The sequence below is a fragment of the Oncorhynchus masou genome, chromosome 10 (assembly GCF_036934945.1).
Source record: "Oncorhynchus masou masou isolate Uvic2021 chromosome 10, UVic_Omas_1.1, whole genome shotgun sequence".
Taxonomy (NCBI): Eukaryota; Metazoa; Chordata; class Actinopteri; order Salmoniformes; family Salmonidae; genus Oncorhynchus; species Oncorhynchus masou.
Window position 1 is genome coordinate 22,415,662 of NC_088221.1, and position 23,348 is coordinate 22,439,009.

Genomic DNA, 23,348 nt, shown 5'->3' on the forward strand with positions numbered 1-23,348 from the left:
ATTTTCTTGAGCATATGGTTGGGGGACCGGAACAGCATTTTGAATAATTTATACACTGCAAATTCACCACAAAAAGCTCAAACAAATATAGTATTTGACAAAAACATTTGTAAACTTTTATTATATTGGAATATGATCACATATGCCTCTTTATTTATGCATGGGAATATTTGGGAACAGATTTCCTAAATTAAAATAACTGAGCTGATTTCCTGGTGATTTTACAGTCTTTTATGTCCAACACCGAAAATGTGTATTAATATTTATTTGCTTAGAAATCTTGGGAACCAAATAAAATCAATTGGGGCTGTCAATTGGGAAACCCTGCTATAGATACATCAGTTCATGATTTAAGTGTTATCATTCATTTAGATTTCTAACCTTTCATTTGAAATGTCTCCTTTTTGCTTGCTTTCTGATCAGCGCATATGAGGAGGAATGGTGAGATCTGTCACCTGCTCCGTTTATGTGTGCAGTATCAGTGGATGTGTTTGTTTGTGTTCTGTATTACATCATTTTAAACTAGCCCATTTTCACCCTGATCTCTCTCTCTCTCTATCTCTCTTTATTTCTCTCCCTCTCCCTCTCCCTCACACACACACACACACACACACACACACACACACACACACACACACACACACACACACACACACACACACACACACACACACACACACACACACACACACACACACACACACACACACACATATAAACACACACCTACCAGCAGTGCTGGGTCTGGCTCCAAGCCGGTGACCTACCTGCCTCAGGATGTGGTAAGAGCGAAGGAGCTGATTGGTCAGATCAACACCTTGAAGACCCAGGTGTGCTACTACACCGAACGTTTGTCCCGCGCTGCCAAGGAACGCTCAGCAAACGCTCTGGAGAGAACTCTCGCCATCCTGTCTGAGAAGGTATGAGAGGGGTAGAGAGGCAGGCAGGCAGGGAGGGAGAAGGAGGGAGGGAGGGGGGGGGAAGACAGAGGGGAGAGAAGCATTGAAACATGTATCTATCTATACAATCAATATGTATTTCACTGTATTAATACACACTATTATATATCCCTTGTCTCCTCAACTCCCTGTCTCTCTTCAATCTCTCCCCTCTCCCTGTCACTCTTCCATCTCTCTCATTCTCTCCCTGTCTCTCCTCCATCTCTCTCCTCCTCTCCCTGTCTCTCTTCAATCTCTCCCCTCTCCCTGTCACTCTTCCATCTCTCTCATCCTCTCCCTGTCTCACCTCCATCTCTCTCCCCCTCTCCAGACTCGTCAGTTGGTGACAGTTTGTGACTCTAAGCTGCTGTCCTCTGCCATCCTGGCCCTCTCTGCTGCCCGTCCAGAATGCATTTCCCAGAAGGGCACTCCCTCCCCCTCATCCCTCACTCCTTCACCCTCTCCATCCCGCTCTCCCTCTCGCCACACTACCTCCCCCTCTCACCACTCTACCTTCCCCTCTCGCCACTCTACCTCCCCCTCTCGCCACTCCATCTCCCCTCGCCACTCGGTATACCAGGAAGGAGAGGGGGGGAGAGACAAGCGCTCCTCCCTACAGGCTGACTGGCATGAGGAGAACTGGGTAGGATGTCATTGATATATTTTGTTTAAGAATTGAGAATAACAACAATATTGTATAGAATTTATATAGAAAGTGTATTTCATATTTAATCTTTTATCCCTCTCGCTTTCTGTCGCTCTCAACCCCCCTTCAGGAGAAGGTATGGTTGAATGTGGATAAGAGTCTGGACTGTGTGATCCAGAGGGTGGACAGACTGCTGGCCAAAGACAGGATGCAGAGTGACAGCAGCAGTGAGGATGTGTTCCTGGACGTTCAGCAGCAGACCAATGCCACTACTAAGAAAGGTAAACACGCCGCAGCAGACCAATGCCACTACTAAGAAAGGTAAACACGCACGCACTGAAATGAAATGAGGCAGCTGTTAAAGTAAACTAGGCAAACTGATTGATTGGTTAATTGTTTTTTTAAATGTATTGTTTAATTGATTGACAGGTTGATTGGTTGATTAATGTAGTGTTTAATTTATTGACTAGTTGATGAATGTATTGTTTAGTTGGTTGATTGGTTGATTAATGTATTGTTTAGTTGATTGATTGATTGGTTGATTGGTTGATTAATGTATTGTTTAATTGGTTGACTGGTTGAGTGGTTGGTTCATGTATTATTTAATTGGTTGATTGGGTCAGGGGATAAAAGGGAATGTGTGTGAATCCCTTGAGGTATCCATGGAAACAGAGAAGCCTTCTGGATACAGCCAGAATCATCATCTTCATCTCCTTCTTCTTCTCTTCCTCCATCATCATCATCCTCATTGTCATCATTCCCTAATCTGACCATCACATGTCAGTCAAACCATGAAAGACAACAGCACTGTAGGTTCATGTCCAGTCTGACTCCTCCATATTGTAATATTGTTCTGTATTATTCTTTAACTAGCAGACATGCATTCACAAATGCACACATCACTCTGTCTTTAAAATAAATATGTTATTATTATCTCCCCTTCAGACAGCAGCCCAGATGTAGAAAAGGAAAAGCCCTCCCCAGGTAAGAACAATAATGTGTGTGTGTGTGTGTGTGTGTGTGTGTGTGTGTGTGTGTGTGTGTGTGTGTGTGTGTGTGTGTGTGTGTGTGTGTGTGTGTGTGTGTGTGTGTGTGTGTGTGTGTGTGTGTGTGTGTGTGTGTGTGTGTGTGTGCGTGTGTATAGATATACTGTATAACCTCTCTCCTTTCTCTACCAGGTGAATGGAGTGAGGCCTTGTACCCCCTCCTGACCACCCTGTCAGAGTGTGTGTCTCTGATGAGTGACAAGGCTAAGAAGTCCATGGTGTTCCTCCTAATGCAGGACAGTGCTCCCACCATTGCCATGAACCTCACGCTACAGTACAGGAGAGATGTGGTCTTCTGCCAGACGGTGGGTTTACACACACACACACACACACACACACACAAATGCACACAAAGATGCGTTCACACACATGTACACAGATACGTGTGCACGCGCGCACACACACACAATTATATTAGTATGAATGATGTTCTACATCGGATGTTAATAGTTGTATAGATAATGAATAGTTGTATTGATGATGAATAGTTGTATTGATGATGAATAGTTGTATTGATGATGAATAGTTGTATTGATGATGAATAGTTGTATTGATGATGAATAGTTGTATTGATGATGAATAGTTGTATTGGTGATGAATAGTTGTATTGATGATGAATAGTTGTATTGGTGATTATATTGATGATGAATAGTTGTATTGGTGATGAATAGTTGTATTGGTGATGAATAGTTGTATTGGTGATTATATTGATGATGAATAGTTGTATTGGTGATGAATAGTTGTATTGGTGATGAATAGTTGTATTGATGATGAATAGTTGTATTGATGATGAGTAGTTGTATTGATGATGAATAGTTGTATTGATGATGAATAGTTGTATTGGTGATTATATTGATGATGAATAGTTTTATTGATGATGAATAGTTGTATTGATGATGAATAGTTGTATTGGTGATTATATATATGATGAAGAGTTGTATTGATGATGAATAGTTGTATTGGTGATTATATTGATGATGAATAGTTTAATTGATGATGAATAGTTGTATTGGTGATTATATTGATGATGAATAGTTGTATTGATGATGAATAGTTGTATTGGGGATTATATAGACGATGAATAGTTGTATTGATGATGCATAGTTGTATTGATGATTATATTGATGATGAATAGTTGTATTGATGATGAATAGTTGTATTGGTGATTATATAGATGATGAATAGTTGTATTGGTGATTATATAGATGATGAGTAGTTGTATTGATGATGAATAGTTGTATTGATGATGAATAGTTGAATTAGTGATTATAAAGATGATTAATAGTTGTATTGATGATGAATAGTTGTATTGATGATGAATAGTTGTATTGGTGATGAATAGTTGTATTGGTGATGAGTAGTTGTATTGGTGATTATATAGATGATGAATAGTTGTATTGATGATGAATAGTTGTATTGGTGATTATATTGATGATGAATAGTTGTATTGATGATGAATAGTTGTATTGATGATGAATAGTTGTATTGGTGATGAATAGTTGTATTGGTGATTATGTAGATGATGAATAGTTGTATTGGTGATTATATAGATGATGAATAGTTGTATTGATTATGAATAGTTGTATTGATGATTATATAGATAATGAATAGTTGTATTGATGATGAATAGTTGTATTAGTAATTATATTGATGATGAATAGTTGTATTAGTGATTATATAGATGATGAATAGTTGTATTGGTGATTATATAGATGATGAATAGTTGTATTGATGATTATATAGATGATGAATAGTTGTATTGATGATTATATAGATGATGAATAGTTGTATTGATGATGAATAGTTGAATTAGTGATTATAAAGATGATTAATAGTTGTATTGATGATGAATAGTTGTATTGATGATGAATAGTTGTATTGGTGATGAATAGTTGTATTGATGATGAATAGTTGTATTGATGATGAGTAGTTGTATTGATGATGAATAGTTGTATTGATGATGAATAGTTGTATTGGTGATTATATTGATGATGAATAGTTGTATTGATGATGAATAGTTGTATTGATGATGAATAGTTGTATTGGTGATTATATATATGATGAAGAGTTGTATTGATGATGAATAGTTGTATTGGTGATTATATTGATGATGAATAGTTTAATTGATGATGAATAGTTGTATTGGTGATTATATTGATGATGAATAGTTGTATTGATGATGAATAGTTGTATTGGGGATTATATAGACGATGAATAGTTGTATTGATGATGCATAGTTGTATTGATGATTATATTGATGATGAATAGTTGTATTGATGATGAATAGTTGTATTGGTGATTATATAGATGATGAATAGTTGTATTGGTGATTATATAGATGATGAGTAGTTGTATTGATGATGAATAGTTGTATTGATGATGAATAGTTGAATTAGTGATTATAAAGATGATTAATAGTTGTATTGATGATGAATAGTTGTATTGATGATGAATAGTTGTATTGGTGATGAATAGTTGTATTGGTGATGAGTAGTTGTATTGGTGATTATATAGATGATGAATAGTTGTATTGATGATGAATAGTTGTATTGGTGATTATATTGATGATGAATAGTTGTATTGATGATGAATAGTTGTATTGATGATGAATAGTTGTATTGGTGATGAATAGTTGTATTGGTGATTATGTAGATGATGAATAGTTGTATTGGTGATTATATAGATGATGAATAGTTGTATTGATTATGAATAGTTGTATTGATGATTATATAGATAATGAATAGTTGTATTGATGATGAATAGTTGTATTAGTAATTATATTGATGATGAATAGTTGTATTAGTGATTATATAGATGATGAATAGTTGTATTGGTGATTATATAGATGATGAATAGTTGTATTGATGATTATATAGATGATGAATAGTTGTATTGATGATTATATAGATGATGAATAGTTGTATTGATGATGAATAGTTGAATTAGTGATTATAAAGATGATTAATAGTTGTATTGATGATGAATAGTTGTATTGATGATGAATAGTTGTATTGGTGATTGTATAGATGATGAGTAGTTGTATTGATGATGAATAGTTGTATTGGTGATGAGTAGTTGTATTGGTGATTATATAGATGATGAATAGTTGTATTGATGATGAATAGTTGTATTGATGATGAATAGTTGTATTGGTGATTATATAGATGATGAATAGTTGTATTGATAATGAATAGTTGTATTAGTAATTATATTGATGATGAATAGTTGTATTGATGATGAATAGTTGTATTGATGATGAATAGTTGTATTAGTGATTATATAGATGATGAGTAGTTGTATTGGTGATTATATAGATGATGAGTAGTTGTATTGGTGATTATATAGATGATGAATAGTTGTAATGGTGTTTCCCCTTTTGTAGCTGTCAGCTCTGATCTGTGGTTTCATCATCAAGCTGAGGAACTGTCTCCATGACGACGGCTTCCTCAGGCAGCTCCACATCATCGGCCTGCTAGTCCAGTATGAGGGCCTGCTCAGCACCTACGGTAACCTGCTGACTGTGTGTGTGTGTGTGTGTGTGTGTGTGTGTGTGTGTGTGTGTGTGTGTGTGTGTGTGTGTGTGTGTGTGTGTGTGTGTGTGTGTGTGTGTGTGTGTGTGTGTATTCTTGTGTTTATGTCTTAGAATACACACACAAATATGTTGATTTGAAACCTACTAATTTTCTATACTTTATTTATAGATTTTCAAATAGACAACTGAAACCGACTCTTACTCTCTTCAATCTTAAAGGGGAGGAGCTGGCCATGTTGGAGGACATGAGTGTTGGTGTGATGGACCTGCGAAACGTCACTTTTAAGGTTACCCAGGCTACCTCGGTCTTCGGCCCAGATATGTTGCCTGTCATCACCGGGAACCGGGACGGCTTCAACGTCAGGGTTCCGTTACCAGCAGCGATGTTTGATGCGTTGCCGCGGGAGATCCAGAATGGAATGCTGCTGAGGGTTCAGCCTGTTCTCTTCAATGTGGGAATCAATGAACAACAGACGCTGGCCGAGAAGTGAGTAAATGAGAGAGGAGAGAAGAGGAGAGATGAGAGACAAGGAGAGGAAGGGGGAGGAAAGAAGAGTGGGAGAGGTTATAAGTGGTTTGAAGGAGATACGGGATAAGAGGAGAGATGGAGGTAGGAGAGGACAGCAGCGCAATGGAAGAGAGAGGGTAGTCAGGAGGTGTGTTACCATGGCAATAGCAGCCAGCTGACATTTGTGGTAATACCATATAAGTGATGATGGTTACCTCGAATAATCACGAGCATCTGGTTATTGTGTGTTTTCGAAGCGTGTTTATTAGATTTGCCAGTACAAACTAGAGATGATTGTAAAAAACGCTATGGTAATTCCTCAACGATGCCAATGATGGAGACTGTGAGAACATTAGGTCTACTCCCTATAGACTAAGAAATTCTGATGTGTTGTAGCTTTGCTTAATGAGCAGTACAATTCCCCCTGAAAAAAAATCCAATCTGTCTGTCTGTCTATGTGTCTATAGGTTTGGAGACACGTCTCTCCAGGAGGGGATTAACATGGAGAATATGGCTCGACTCAGCTCATACTATGACCAGTTTAAAGAGGTCCTACCTGAGGACTGTGAGTCACACAGCCTCATCTTAACCTCAACCCCTAATAAAATGGTAAACAACCTGGTTCTTAAAATGTACGTCAGTGCAATGATACTCCTCTCTCCTCTCTCCCTCTCTCCAGGCCTCCCTTGTATCCGTAGTCAGACCAGCCTGCCTGAGCTGCTAAAGCTGCTGAGTCAGAACATCAATGCCAGGAAGAGCAAGAACGTAGAGATCCTGTGGCAGGCAGCGGAGGTAGAGACATTCTCTCCTTCTTCTCTTTCTCTCTCTCCACAATACACTTCTATCGCTAACTGAATGAGTTAGCGTCTGCCTGACACTCTATACTTCCCCATTTCTTCCTCTACTCTACGTTCCTCTCCTCACCCATATTCCTTTGCCCCCTCTTCTTTCTCTCTCTCTCTCTCCCTGTCCCTCCCTCCCCAGGCTTGTCGACGTCTGAACGGAGTGCGTTTTACCAGCTGTAAGAGTGCTAAAGACCGTACAGCCATGTCTCTAACCCTGGAGCAGTGTCTCATCCTCCAGCAGGAGCACGGACTGGCCCCACAGGTCTTCTCCCAGGCCCTCGACTGCATGCGCAGGTCAGCTGGCCACACAACTGCCTGAACAAAACGAGACAAGATGTAGCGTTTATCATGTAAAATTTGAGGAAAGGAAGAATTATGTCAATGTTTATAATAACTTCATATTTTCATATACCCTCGAACTCATCTCCTTTTACCTTTTAACCAATCACCCCCTCTTTTCTCCTCTCCTTTTCTCTTCTCTCCTCCCCTCCCCTCTCCTTCTCTCTCCTCTTCCCCTTTCCTTCTCTCCTCTCCTTCTCTCTCCTCTACTTTACCCTCCCTTCCTCTCTCTTCTCATCTCCTCCTCCCAATAGTGAGGGCTGCAGACGAGAGAACACCATGAAGAATGTAGGATGTCGTAAATACGCCTTCAACTCCCTCCAGCTGAAGGCCTTTCCAAAACAGTACCGCCCACCTGAGGGCACATATGGAAAAGTAGAGACCTGATTGGACAGACCAGCTGCCCATCTCTTAAAGTAGCCAATAGAAGGGGAAATGGACTAAATAACATCAACAACAACATAAAAGCAAAACAACATAACAAAAGCAACTACCCCCTATATATAGTGCTGCATCCCTGTTGATGATTTAATGTTATCTGTGGTAGATGGTTTGATAGCAATTCACTCTCTTTTGCGATTAGACTCACTCCGTTATGTCATGACAACCACTACACATACAACAACAACAACTTAAGAACAGCTTTTCAAATTGTTTTAGTTTTTATTTAGAAAGGAAAAGTGGAAGGGGATACCTCGTCAGTTGCACAACTGAATGCATTCAACCAAAATGTGACCTCTTATCATAAGGCCTGTGTTCTAACCACTGTCTCTCATGGAACTTTAAAGAGAAAATTCAACTCAAGTACATTTAAAAACAACAAAACCTTTGTATGCAGTGCATCAAAACCTTACTTGCTCTCACACTCCACTCCTACCACAAGCGCAGGGAACTGATGATATTCAGAGATCAGACAAAGACATACTTGTATCTCTGATGTATGAAGACTATTCCATCTCATGTTATTTTATTATCCCTTTTCTATTTGGTAATACATCTAATGGACAGGGTTCGTGTAAAGTAGAGGGCCAGTATCCTGTGTTTTAGTTTTACAGCAAAGATATTGTGTATGCAAGGCTTGGTAGTCCACTGAGAGGCTTATACAGTTACAATGGTCAAGGTTCATCTTTCACTTGCCACTACATGTTTGTTTAAAGTGTTAGATTTTGTCATTGAGTGCATGGTACAATGCTCCACTATATAAGATGCAAGCATGGATAGATTTTACACACAGCAAACTTAATCCAAACACAACACAACTAAATGCTGTGCTCACATGCGTGTAGATTTTATTAAACTGAAAAGGAATATATTGTCCAAATCTTGTACCCCCCCCCCCCCCACAACCCCTCTCTATTCATGAAGTTGTTTTTATACAGGTCCAGGTTCTAGATGGTAGGCATATTTTCTGTACATCAGACTAGAGACTGAGCCAAACTAGAATATTAGCACAGAGTACAGGAACAGTGTTATAGGAGACATGAAGAAAGTTCCTGCTCTATTGTATGTCTGCAGCTGTTCTCTGTGAGTTCATCTCGTCTCTTATTAAAAGAGCTCCTGCTTGACTTCACGACAGGACCAAAACACAACACCGGCTTGTTCATGTTACAACCAACGGAGCGAAAAGGAGGTGTCTGAATGCATGTAGATAGAGAATCATCACGTTATTATTGTACTTTTGGAAATAAGGGACTTGTACACTGCATAGAAGCCTGTTTAAAATGGACAGTGTTTTGCGTTAAAACTGTACTGTGAACCTTTCACTGGCTTCTGTTTCCATGTCTACCTATAGATTTTGTTCTCCATTACAGAGACATTCAAAACATTTGTTTAAACGTTATTTTGCTAAATATCCTTGATGCTGATGCACTGACAATTGCTGAAAAAAGTAGCCAAAATGCTGCCAGAATTTTACTCATTTAATTTTGCTTTTTTTTTTTTTGTCTTTGTATGTAATGAATGTTAATGAACCACACACTTTCAAGTAGGAGCATCTGTATAGGTACAGGCTTTGCTGTAAAATGTGCTTTCATAAACTCTCCTCAGTAACTTGAGCTGTTAAAATGAGAGCATTAAACGGCTTCACCAATTCCTGTGTGACACTTGTAAAGTATCCCTCGGGTCTCTATCGTCTGTCTGTCTATGTCTGTCTGTCTGCACGCACGCATGCACACGCACACACAGTTCTAAACTGTCTTGAAAAGGCCTCTTTAAAGGGATAGTTAACCCAAATTACAAAATGACACATTGGTTTCCTTACCCTGTAAGCAGTCTATGGACAAGGTATGACAGCAATCGATGATTTGGTTAGTTTACCTGGCACTGTTTCCACATGCTAACGTTTTAGCATTTGTGGCATATATGCCATTCAAGTCATGAGACCGATATTATCATTATTCGCGTATCATGTTCAAATAATCCAAAACGATCTAAAATTGACTGTGAAGCTCCAATAAGTCACTTATAGGTGTTTTGACGATTATGGGGGAAAATGTCTTATAGTGGTCCCATGACTTGACTGGGATTTGTGCCAGAAATGCTAAATGGGAATTGTACCACAAATGCATTTGCAAAATGACCCAGGGAAACTATCCCTAGTTAAGCTCCCGGGTCTAGCAATGGCATTGTCACCCAGGAGGCCTTGCTAGCTAGCTACAGTGTTTGATTCATATCAGCCATTTTCTTATAAAACAACTCAGCTAGCTATAAAAATTATAATTTGCGATGCTAGCTAACGTTAGCTAGACTCGGGAGCTCATGGGGACATAGCCTTCATGAACCAGAGATTTAGATATGATTCCACAATGGGCAACAACAACTGGCTACTAATTCGTTTTCAGCCAAAAATGTTCACATCATAGTTCATCCAGTGACCATCACATTTAGAAGGATAGCTACTGACGGAAATGTATCTGGCTTGTTAGCATGCTGGCTCTCGCTGGAGGTTAAATTTCCTTCCATATATACAGTACCGGTCAAAAGTTTGGACACACCTACTCATTCCAGGGAATGCTTTTCCAACAGTCTTGAAGGAGTTCCCACATATGCTGAGAACTTGTTGCCTGCTTTTCCTTCCAACTCATCCCAAACCATCTCAATTGGATTTAGGTTGGGTGATTGTGGAGGCCAGGTCATCTGATGCAGCACCCCCCCCCCCCCCCCCAATAAATTGTCATGGTCACCCCCTCTCCTAGGGCGGGTGACGTGTTCGATGCCGATATAACATAGGGACGAAATAGAGTGGTTCGCTTCCAAATAGTGGGCCGCAACTGGGCGACACAGTTAAATTGATCATGTTGTGAGATTGAAGTTACTTTGTTTCACCTGTGCTGGCCCAGGTGATATTGGTTGGCCCAGTGCTCCAGTTGGCTTGAGAGATGGAGGGAAAACACCTTTAGTTGACTCTCTCGGTTTGATTTCTTTTTTAATTAAAAAATAATCCTTTATCTGGTCTCTCCTGTTTTCATTTTGGTTTGCTTCCTGTCTTTAAGTTTGGTGTGGATTTTATTTTGTTTGCCTCTTCTTGGACAAATGTAGTTGGTGCTCCTGGTGGGTGACTTTTGAAAACCAGGAGGACCAGCAAATAGAAAAGGCAGGCGCACGGGAAATACATGCTGGTTGACTTGGACATAAAAGACAAGCTGGCGCAGAGAGACAGGAAACAGGGAAAAATACACTGGGGAAGCAAGCGACACCTGGAGGAGGTGGCAACAATCACAAGGACAGGTGAAACAGATCAGGCCATTTTTTTCACTATCATGAAAAAACACCAGAAATAACTAATATTGATAACCATCTAGATGTCACCTTGATACAGTATGTTCAGTATGTGGGGATACCTAGTAGCCAATATTAGGGTGACAGTCACAGTAAATATATGCACACAACGCATGAAGCAACTGTACACCCATCAGCAATACTTTTAATAAAAAAATAAACAATTGTCAGTTTTATAACTGAAAATGTACTATTATTTGTGTAAAAGTATTCCCATGCATGATAGAGAGACACGTGTGATCATATACAAATGTAAGCAAGGTTTGAAATGATTGTTTTAGTCAAACATTATATCTGTTCGGGCAATTTGCAGTCTGCAAATTATTTGTAATCATGTTCCAGCCCCCAGACCATCATTTCAAGACAAAATCGGCTAAACTATAGTAGAGCACTTTCACACAAAACACTCCCTTCCACACACACACACATTTCGTTTCGACACACCTACTCCGTTCCACAAACCCACTCGCCCATACTCCGGTCCAGTGATGCCAATTTAGCAATTTTGTTGCTAGATTTAGCAACTTTTCAGACAGCACCTAGCAACAAATTTGGCTACTTTTAAAAATGTATTTGGAACTTTTAGCAACTTTTGAAAAGTGACTCAAATGCTAAAATGCACGCATTTTTCCTCTAAATGACACAAACAAAAGATTTTCTCTGTCACACACTCAGTCACGACACACGTGCCTGGCTGAACAAGTGCATTGTGAGTGACATCTGCAGCAGGCACTCAGCTCGTGCACAGGCAGCAGCAGGCCAGCAGCAATTTCAGTCAATTGCAAATCATTGTTGGCTGACTACAGCAGCAGTAGTAGGGGTAGAACGAGCCAAACCCAATGAATATAGTTGGTCACGAATGTTTGATCTTGAACAGAACTTACAACATCAATCAACATGTCTCAATCAAAATTGTACAGCCAGAAGAACAGAAAAGAGTGGGAGTCTGTACCAGAACAAATGTCAAATCATATTTTTGCCGAGATGGCCAGTCAATTTGAGTAACGTTAATATGTATTCTACGTTATCACGCAATGACATCACAATGTCATTTAGCAACTTTTAGAAACAAATCAACCTGCCTTTAGCAACTTACCCTGAAAATTAGTTGGCAAGATGTGTCAAGGTGGCGGCTTGAACAGACGCTTTTTTACCGAGCTCCGTACAAAACTTCAGAAAGATTGTGAAAAAAAGTTTACAGTCATTACTATCACCTAGATTTGAGTTAAAGAGAGGAATTAGGCAAGGTTGTCCTATCTTTCCGTACCTGTTTTTATTAATCACCCAACTTCTTGCAAATTCTTTAAATAATATTCCTGTAACAAGGTATTTCCATAGCTGGTAAAGAAATTATTACAAGCCAGCTGGCTGATGATACTACACTTTTTCTGAAAGACGCTAACCAAATTGCTTTTCATCGGCAGGTTTTCTTGTCATGGTCCTTAATTTATAAACACAATTTTTCTCCACACAAATATTATATATGGAATAATCAGGATAAATTGTATAAAAATACTTCTTTGTTTTTAGAATATTGGTTCTGAAATAATATCCTATTGGTGAGCAAACTGATTAATGCAGAGGGTCTTTTACTCAGTTATAAGGAATTCTTATCACTTTACAAGGTCTTAGTAACACCTAAAGATTTTGCAAATGTTTTAGATGCCATTCCCTCAGGTGTTGCTCTATTATTCAGGAACGTGTCAAGACCTGACCCTCAGAGCCTACCTTCCATTAACCCTGTTGGCTCATCAGTAGGTAAGATTTGTTTCTCTTTTGGTCCATTCAACAACAGAGCGATACGAACCTTGTTTCAGCAGGATGTTGTATCTATACCTTATGTCATGCCTTATTGGAATGGATTTATTGATAATATCTGTTGGAAAAAAGTTTGGATGTTGCAACACACATACCTACTTGTTAACAAAATTAAGGTAGTTTCCTTTAAAATTATTCATAATTATTATCCTGCCAACCACTATATGAAGAAGTTTAAGGAAAACATCAACTCAAATTGCTCCTTTTGTAATGACCACCCAGAAACAGTGTTGCATCTTTTTTGGCATTGTATTAATGTAAGAAAACTGTGGCAAGACATCAGTAGATTTATAATTGAACACTTTTATGAAGGTCTTACACTATTGTGGAGAGATGAACTGCTTGGATTCTTTACCTACGATAGAAATAAGCTGAAACATTTTTATGTAATTCATTTCATTATTCTTTTGGCCAAATTTCACATTCACAAATGTAAATTTACAAACAAAAGAAACACATTTTCTTACCCTACAAAAAGAAATTGAACTGGATTTTAAGACAATTAAATACTCTACTAACAAAAAAGCTGTTGGAATTATAAGTGTATGCATGTCCCTTAAGGTCTTTGTGTAATGTGATATTGTACCCGCTAGCTCAATTTTCCATTGTATATAATCTATACTTGTGTCCCCTCATGTACTGTATGTATTGATTTGTTGTTAATAATACAAAAAAAATAAAAAATAAAAATAGTTTGCAATACCGCTCCAGCCGCCATATTGGGATGCAGCGCACGGATGGCCCAACCCGGAAACGAGAGAAAGGTCTATGACTGCGGCAAGATTATCGAGATTCAATGTTGAAAGCGCATTGGAAGTTGTTCATCTTTACCGTAGACATACACGGAGGTTAGTGGAAAGCAGGTGCATATACATTTATTTTGTATTTAAACATTGCGAATATTAATTTAAAGCGAGGCCTATGGATAGAGCTTATGACATAACTTTGGGACACAACATCGTGAGACTTTATTCGTTCAACCAATACACAGACTCCCACATGTTGTGTTCCCGTAGCTAATATGTATGGAACGCCGTTTGGGTCTTTACGTGTCAAAATAAACTTTTAATTTGACACGTCAAATAACACAATTCTATTAGAATGCTGTGTGTGATGAATTTGCACGTATAAACCAAGCGCCACCAATATCAATCAGTAGCACTGTCAAAGCTGTACCTAAAAGTCGGTTTCAAAAAGCTGTACCTAAAAGTCTGTTTCAAGCACACACTGGCCACAACCGATGTGTTTACAATAACGCGATGGTAATGAGGCATTCTTTTTTCGACCGCAACTTCTGGGATAGCTAGTTTTAGCTTGGTACCGAGCTAGCACCAATACAACCAGCCTGAAAACAATGACCAGTAGAAACTACAGTCATTTTAATTATCCTGAACAATGATTTAGGAATCCTTGTGAGTAAGTATTAACTAGGTAGCCACTTGTTGTTCGCCTATTGAAATTCAGTTCATTAAAATAATTAGCTAGCCAGCTACTTAACCCTGTTGCCCAAAGCTAGCGTTTTTAGCAGCCAGCGAGCCTCGTCTGGCTAGTGAGGCTCGACCGCACTGGGTTATGTGTTGTGAAGCGAGCCACAATAAGGATTTGGCACTATAGTGGAATTTGCGGTTTGCCTTCAAAATAAAATAACCTATTTGAAAGTGACGCAGAAGGTTATAATTGGTGGAATTATGCCATATTTAGACTAGATCATGTTAAACAAGGTTGGAATGTGAAGCAATGAAATGGGTTACCATTCTACTCGGTGACACCCTCAGAACACAACTGTGAAGAGTTTATGCAAATGTTAGTGTTGTAGCTCTTATTGCAGGACTGACTGAATTCACCTCCCCAGTCAGCCTATTGTGTGCATTGACATTCATATTGCACTGTACAGCTTTACCTAAGGATTGGGGTTCAATGAAATGGGGTATCAGTCTACTCAATACCCAATATAGTTTTCCCAACATCCTCCTGTTTTGGGGAAGAACATTGTTTGCATCCATGAGCTAGCTTTCTTTTATGACCAGCACTGAAAGTGCGCGAGACAACTTTACCAGCATCATTGCATGCGTATCAATGAATCGTTTTATATATTAAATACTAGTGATAGTGTAATCAATGTGTAATAACTACGTAAAAAAACAATGAACGCGTTAAATTATTATATGACGTGGAGTCATATTCAGGTCCTGATTGGTCAACTATGGAACGCATAGTCAACAAGCTTTTTGACACGTGAAATAGTGTTATTTGACACGTCAACTCGTGTAACGTTTTTGACATGCAAAGACCCAAATGTTTCCATAAATATTCCCCAAATTCAGAGGCTGTTTACATTCAGCGAACGATTTGTGCATTCAGACTCGCTGCCATGTGCGGTGTTGTATTGCCTTTGACAGGTTAAATAGCACCACTGTTGTTATAAGGTTACACCGTGTGCTCTCTTTCAAGGTGCATATACAGAAGACGCACAACTATTCCCTAGTTGCTAAAATTCTAAGAGTTTGCCTAATTTCCGTTTATGTGACAAATAAATCAAAATATTGTATTTTCCGCTGTTTGAAGCTGGTGTACAAAACAAAACTGGAAAGACGCAAAAACTTCAAGACCACTGAACACGCGTTTGGCATATGTGTTTCTGTTGCTCATTTGAAAAACGAGATGTCAGCCTTGGAGGTGTTTCCTGGCCGATTGTCAAGTTTAAAAAAAGTGCTTGTGTAACAGCCGTCTCGCTATGCTATTGGATAGAGAAATCACCACAGCTGTTCACCCCATGTTGGTGGGAAAATGGACAAATCAAAACCCAACCTGCGTTTATCCTTTGTGACGCAGTGAAGTTCCAAACTCCGTTTTAGACAGACAGACGTTATTACCAAAATTATACAATTTACACTTTATAGTCAATATAGTCAACACTAGAATAACTGACTCCTATCAATGTCACAGGGCGTTTTCAAAGGGATTTGTTGCTTTTTAAAGCCAAGCATTGAAAATAGCTCAGAACAGTTTTACCGCTTCTTAGACTTGCTTCCGATGAGAATGACATACCTATAACTATCATTTCTATGTGAATTTGTTCGGTTGCCTAAAAAGTTACATATTGCAGCTTTAAATAATATTGATGTGTTTACACAATAAAACTCTATACTGTAGCAGACTGCAAATCATACAGGAATTTAAGCCATTAAGCTGCATGATCATTCATTCAGTCTTGTTCTTCTCTAGTCCCAATTGTGGCAACACATTCGATTTACACAGAAAAAAAATAAACATCCCTTGTCTGTCAAGGAATGTTGAATACAATTATATTTGAACTGAAGATTGTCCGTGGAGTTGATCCTTCAGTGGGTCAAAATTTTAGACAAAATATCCACCAGAAAGTATTAATAAACCGACTTCAAAACACAAGTCTCTGTCTGTAGCAATCAAGATTTGTTTGCTCATGACCTAAGGCACTTGCACAAGACAGAAGCGCATGCTCCCGATGCATGCCGAGGTCTTGCAGGTGTTTACATGGTTTTGCCCATGTGCCAGGTGATACACTACCAGTGGTTAAATAATATTTATCCTGGGGATATTTTTGTCTAAAAATTCGTCCCACTGAAGGACCGAGCGCTCAGACAACCGGTAGAGTAAGTTGAAATGTCATTTCATTAAACATCCTGTCCTGTAAGGAAACTTTCCAAGTTTTTGCAGTGGCTTGTTTAACTGTATATCAACAATTGGTATCTCAGTCTGATTTATTAGACAAGTTCTCCTCTAGTTTATAGTTACTAACTTCACTCCTCCCTCTCTTTCACAACCCTCCTGGCCGCTCAAAGGTTCCCAGTTGCATGTGACGGTCACTTGTTATCCAGACCAAGAGGAGTAGCGGCCTGTCCACACCGACACAGCCCAGTCCTATTCTATTCAACTACAGGTAGGCTGTACCTCTATTCTAAGATGTCATGTACTACATGTCATGTCGGTGGGTCCTGTGTGATTATGCTGTCCGACTTCATTGTAATTCTAAATCCCAGGCCACTGAACAATATAGGTACGGTCGATGTTCTCTTTATTGCAATTGTGCAACAATAACTGCAGATGATCAGATCTCACAATACCTGGACAGGTGTGAACATATTGAGACACTGCTGAGAGAGATTGTGAGATGCAGGTTTACTTTTATTGCCATGAGTCTTGTCCTGGAGGCAGAACTGAGCGATTTCCCCATAGATAAGCCAGCTGTAAAGTAAAAATGAATGAAAATAAAAATGTGCTTTTTGGTCTTAATTTAAGGTTAGGGTTAGCAGTGTTGTTAAAGTTAGACTGTGGCTGTGCCAGCTAGTGACCACTCTGCAGTGCTAACCTGCTTGTGAGACAGGCAAAAAGGTCATAGAGGTTAATGGACTCATACTGGAGCCTAGAACACAGCCTGATCAGAACACACCAAGACAGCAGAGTCAGACCATGCATGTAATAAGGAACAGTTGTGTTTGTTCCATTATCACGTGCATGGTCTGACTCTGGTATCTCATTGGGTGAGAGGTTGTTCAACTTGAAAGAATAAATAAATCAGTACCTCAGTTACCTTTTTAGTAAAAAAACAAAACATAACTGGGCTACTTATTGAAAGCTTGGATCAGACTGCAAATTGAATATTAATGGGTGTTTTAGTTTAGAAATGTTCAGTGTGTACCAATTCCAAGATTGAATCCAATATTTCTGTTCCTGTGTTAATGTATCATAGTGGTTAGGTTATAATTTTTTATCTGTCTCTGTTAATGTATCATAGTGGATAGGTTATACTTTTTTTATCTGAATCCAATATTTCTGTTCCTGTGTTAATGTATCATAGTGGTTAGGTTATAATTTTTTATCTGTCTCTGTTAATTTATCATAGTGGATAGGTTATACTTTTTTTTATCTGAATCCAATATTTATGTTCCTGTGTTAATGTATCATAGTGGTTAGGTTATAATTTTTTATCTGTCTCTGTGTTAATGTATCATAGTGGCTAGGTTATTTGATCTTTCCTTGTGTTCTGTGTCTCAGGCTCCAGTATGAGTAGTAAGAAGCTGCTGGTGGATGTGGACTGTGGGGTGGATGATGCTCAGGCTATCATGATGGCTCTGGCCACCCCTAATGTAGAGGTCCTGGGCATCACCTGTGTCCATGGCAACACCAATGTGGAGAACGTGTGCAAGAACACGCTGCGGGTGCTCCAAGCCTGCAACAGACTGGAGGTATAGTGCTGTTAATCTTTGGTAGACAATGTTAGTCCCTTTCAATTAGATTATATCGTTTATTTAGCTAAAATTGTCTTGACATATTTGTTGAAGTTAACAAGCACCCAATGGGATACAGGGAATATGCTTATATTGTCACAAAATATAGAAAGTGCATTTAACAGTAAAGCTTATACATTGTGTACAAAACATTAGGAACATCTGCTCTTTCCATGAGACTGACCATGTGAATCCAGGTGAAAGCTATGATCCCTTATTGATGTCACTTGTTAAATTCATTTCAATCAGTGTAGATGAAGGAGAGGAGACGAGTAAAAAAATTACTTTTAAGACTTGATACAATTGAGACATGAATTGTCTATATGTGTTGTTCAGAGGGTGAATGGGCAAAACTAAAAAATGTAAGTGCCTATGAACGGGGTACGGTAGTAGGTGCCAGGCGCACCGGTTTGTGTCAAGAACTTCAATGCTGCTGGGTTTTTCACGCTCAACAGTTTCCTGTGTGTATCAAGAAAGATCCACCACCCTAAGGACATCCAGCCAACTTGACACAACTGTGGGAAGCATTGGAGTCAACATGGGCCAGCATCCCTGTGGAATGCTTTCCACATCTTGTAGAGTCCTTGCCCCTATGAAATGAGGCTGTTCTGGGGGCAAACTCATATGTAGGAAGGTGTTCCTAATGTTCTGTACATTCGGTGTATAGACTAATGTATGCATACCCTTACACAGAGGGGAAGAGATACATGATGGGGAAGGATGCGATAATAGTCTGTTGACCTCTTTCTCTTCCTCTTTGAATATACACTGTTGTTCTCTGTCTCAGACACATGACTGTGGAGCTCTACCCAATTCTAGAGCTCTGGAAACTGAGATCTGATTTGACATAATGTTCTGTTTACAGCAGTAGTACATAGACAGAGCATCATTGTGGAGAGGCTGGAGTTTACATCAAATGTTGCCATGACATAAACAAAGTAGTTGGTTTAAGAAACAGATTGGCACCCAGACTAGTTTTTGACTCCGTGTTTTGGGATGCCCACTTACATAAGCTGGGCTCTTGAATTCATAGCAAGTGAATGTGTAGAGGGAATACTATAAATGTTGCAATTTGAAACTATTGCATTCAGGGTTCTGACCTCTGTTCTGTGTTCTAGATCCCGGTATTCCGTGGTGCTGCCAAGCCTATCCTGGGGAATGTGATCAGTGCGGGAAACTTCCATGGCCAGGACGGGCTGGGGGATGCTCCAGACCCAAACGCTCCGGGGCTGGACATGCTGCAGATGGAAGGAGCGGTATCCGCACTGATCCGGATAGTCAATGAAAACCCTGGAGAGGTGAGAGAGCAGTAGACGCAGGCTACTCAATATGTGTGTGTGTGTCCCTGTTGTAAATGCAGGTGTTTCTGCCAGGTATCTCTGGTGGCCACGGCTCCCCTCACCAACCTAGCTCTGGCTGTAAGAATGGAGCCATCCTTCCCCAGCAAACTTAAAGACCTTTACATCATGGGAGGCAACACAGAGTGTAAGGGCTATGATTTATTTGCTTCAGAATATCAACTTATCTAGTATACCAATGGCAAATAGATAAATGGGTCAATTGCCATAGGTTTTAACAATGTGGTACCTGTCTTCAGCCAGAGGAAACACCACAGTGTGTGCAGAGTTTAACTTCGCTGCCGACCCGGAAGCAGCTTACATCGTACTGAATGACTTCCTGTGTCCCACTTACATAGCCAGCTGGGAGTTCACCTGCTACAGCAAGCTGCCCTGGGTAACATTCATTTCATGTAATCAATAAATGATAGAACACTACCTTCCACATTATGATTGATGTTGTTTTCCTATTCTGGTTCCACCTGACAGTCGTGGTGTGATGACTGGCTGGCCCAGGAGTCAGAGAAGGCTCGCTTCATGGCCCGGATCTTCCGCCACAGTATGGAAGAGTCGAACAGCGAGCGCTCCCAGGCGGAGATGGTTGACGGCATGGGCTTTGTGTCATGTGACTCCTACGCCATGGCGGCAGCCATCGACAACACCTTTGTCACCGAGAGCGACCACATGGCAGTGAGCGTGGAGCTGACGGGCACACACACGCGTGGCATGATGATCCTGGACACACTGGGCATGCTGAAGAAGACTCACAAGGCCTTCGTCATGAAGAAGGTGAACATGGTGAGGTTTGAGCAGATGATGATGGACGCTCTGAAGTAATCTCTAGGTCTGCTACAGCTAACCACTAGACTGTAGAAGTAAACAAACAACTACGAGAATGCTCTATGGGACCGTAACCAGGGAAAAGTGACAACTCCAACCTCATCCAGTCACCCAAGATCGTGGACGTCAAGGCAGCCCTCAACACCTCTCTGATTGAGGGGTTGGGTTAGATGTGGAAGACACATTTCGGTTAAATGCATTCAGTTGTGCAACTCTTTTCCCTTTTACTATATTGTCAGCTCACGCTGATGTCAAGAATCATGCCTTGTCATTTAGATAAACATTTTTAAATAAATCAATTGAATTACAACTCATACCAGCAATCGTGTGCATTAAACACTCCATTATGTCACAAGCACATTCGCAACACTTAATCCGTTTTATTGGTACATTTATTACACCCAGTTATTCACAACAGATGCACAATTTAGAAATCTATCTTCAGAGCAGTCAAGGGGAAGGACAGTCCTGGGTATAATGAATACGTCAATTCTATTGCAAAACATTTCACAACAGAAACCGTTTAGGAGAGTTTCAATTAGACAAATTCAGGTAGGTCCCTCCCCGTTTCGTTCTGTTTCCATTTGGTTCTTAAACGGTAAACATTTTCCGTAATGAATACACCCCTGCTTTATAGAGTTTCTTGAAGTTTGCTCATTGCAGAACATGGAAGCAGAAGTACAGCCCAGCATAGAGTTCTCCCGCACATATGTAAATGTCTTTAGTTGTAATTGTGGTAGGCCTATTCACAGCAACACTTTAGTTTCTACCCATCATGGCAGGAGGAAAAAAGTCTACCAAATATTCTTTGATCACTATATCCAGTGGTAGAAAAGTACCCAGTTGTCATACTTGAGTAAAAGTAAAGATACCTCAATAGAAAATGACTCAAGTAAAAGTGAAAGTCACCCACTTGAGTAAAAGTCTAGTATTTGGTTTTAAATATACTTAAGTACAAAAGTAAATGGAAGTTAAAAAATGTACTTAAGTATCAAAAGTAAAAATATGAATCATTTTACCTTTATTTAACTAGGCAAGTCAGTTAAGAACAAATTCTTATTTTCAATGGCCTAGGAACTGTGGGTTAACTGTCTGTCCAGAGATTTCCAACGTTGGTCCATTAATAGCCTTTCCTGCCCCGGAATCTAGACCTGTTATCTCAAATGAAATCGTATTTGTCACATGCGCCGAATACAACAGCTGTAGACCTTATGGTGAAATGCTTACTTACAAGCCCTTAACCAACAATACAGTTTTAAGAAAAATAAGTGTTAAGTAAAAAGTTCTAGCTGTAGAAAATAGAGGTAGATCAGAAACTAGTCAGTTCCATACATAAGGATTAAGTGTTGAATTAATGTCATTGCTGTCACTGATGATCTCACCACAGATCTCTTGCACTTCAAGAAAGTGGTCTGTAATGCACAACAGTGGCCCTCCTACAGACACTGACATCTCCCCCCTGCAGAAACAGACAACACAGGGTTAGCTAAATACTTTATTTATTTTTACCAAGACTGGTGTTGTGTTTTTGATCATTCTCACCGTTTACATTGACCACACAACATATATGCATGAATACATAAAGCCTACCCAGGACTACTACTAATGACATGTTCAAAACAACTGGGAACTCAGGTCGGAAAGTCAGTGCTCCAGAAAGAGACCGGAGTTCCCAGTTAAAATTCCGAGTTGAATGTCTGTTCAAATCGATTTTTCACAAGTTCCCAGTTGTTTTGAACACTCGTAAATCGGAGATTTCCGAGTTTCCAGTTGTCTTAAACGTGGCATAACTATGGCGTCAAAACCGATCCAAAAGACGAACAAGCACTAAATGGCGCGGGCGAGCAAGATGAAGCGTCATTGCATGAGCAAACACTAAATCGAGAGAGAAGAAAATGAGCTAAATAGCTCACTATTAAATAATGATATAGTTACATTTGAGGTTAAAGATCTGCTCTCACACTTGGGAAAGGGCTTGTGAAGAAAAATCTTATTGCAAGAACTGGGAGCTCTTTAAATTTGAGGTGTCCAAATATCTTGGAAAATATGGTAGTAATCTTGCTAAGACCAGAAGAGCTGAGGAGGAAAAGGTGATCATTAAGATAACTTCCCTTTCTCAGAGGTCCCCAGCTGACCTCTTGGGGGAGGAAAAGATGGAACTAATTGAGTTACAAAATAAACTGGATAATATATATAAATTAAAAGCAGAAGGAGCCTTTATTAGATCTAGGAAAAAATGGATTGAGGAGGGAGAACATAATTCATCCTATTTCTTTAGACTTGAGAAATTTCACTCTAAAAATAACACTATCCATAAGTTAAACATTGATGGTGTTATTACAGATGACCAAAAATTAATCGCTAAATACTGCAGCAATTTCTACAGAAAATTGTATAGCTCTACGTACTGTCAGGAATCCACAGATATGTTTTTTAACTCACTGAATAATGTTCA

General features: G+C 39.4%; 2 protein-coding genes across 8 annotated transcripts in view; both read left to right on the forward strand.

Annotated features, from left to right (window-relative positions):
- LOC135547341 (inositol polyphosphate-4-phosphatase type I A-like) overlaps positions 1 to 9,944 on the forward strand; it is a 37,885-nt gene extending 27,941 nt beyond the window's left edge. The window contains exons 13-25 of one of the 6 annotated variants that reach the window (XM_064976261.1): positions 424 to 441; positions 734 to 920; positions 1,270 to 1,581; positions 1,715 to 1,865; positions 2,241 to 2,393; positions 2,530 to 2,568; positions 2,763 to 2,935; positions 6,013 to 6,136; positions 6,382 to 6,649; positions 7,138 to 7,235; positions 7,350 to 7,462; positions 7,655 to 7,809; positions 8,109 to 9,944. In XM_064976261.1, coding sequence (XP_064832333.1) covers positions 424 to 441; positions 734 to 920; positions 1,270 to 1,581; positions 1,715 to 1,865; positions 2,241 to 2,393; positions 2,530 to 2,568; positions 2,763 to 2,935; positions 6,013 to 6,136; positions 6,382 to 6,649; positions 7,138 to 7,235; positions 7,350 to 7,462; positions 7,655 to 7,809; positions 8,109 to 8,241 — 1,924 coding nt within the window. In that variant the 3' untranslated portion in view covers positions 8,242 to 9,944. The remainder of the gene's footprint in view (positions 1 to 423; positions 442 to 733; positions 921 to 1,269; positions 1,582 to 1,714; positions 1,866 to 2,240; positions 2,394 to 2,529; positions 2,569 to 2,762; positions 2,936 to 6,012; positions 6,137 to 6,381; positions 6,650 to 7,137; positions 7,236 to 7,349; positions 7,463 to 7,654; positions 7,810 to 8,108) is intronic. The other 5 variants (XM_064976262.1, XM_064976265.1, XM_064976267.1 and 2 more) reach the window with 5 other exon arrangements.
- Positions 9,945 to 14,163: 4,219 nt separating this feature from the next.
- si:dkey-4e7.3 (uncharacterized protein LOC402865 homolog) lies at positions 14,164 to 21,207 on the forward strand. Of its 2 annotated transcripts, none has more exons than XM_064976268.1 (7): positions 14,164 to 14,312; positions 17,271 to 17,368; positions 18,484 to 18,674; positions 19,835 to 20,014; positions 20,090 to 20,201; positions 20,314 to 20,450; positions 20,543 to 21,207. In XM_064976268.1, the coding sequence occupies exons 1-7, from the start codon at positions 14,218 to 14,220 to the stop codon at positions 20,888 to 20,890; spliced, it is 1,161 nt and encodes a 386-aa protein (XP_064832340.1). In that variant the 5' UTR covers positions 14,164 to 14,217; the 3' UTR covers positions 20,891 to 21,207. The 2 variants fall into 2 exon arrangements, with proteins under 2 accessions (XP_064832340.1, XP_064832341.1); XM_064976269.1 differs by having other exon boundaries at positions 14,165 to 14,297.
- The last annotated feature ends 2,141 nt before the right edge of the window (positions 21,208 to 23,348 follow it).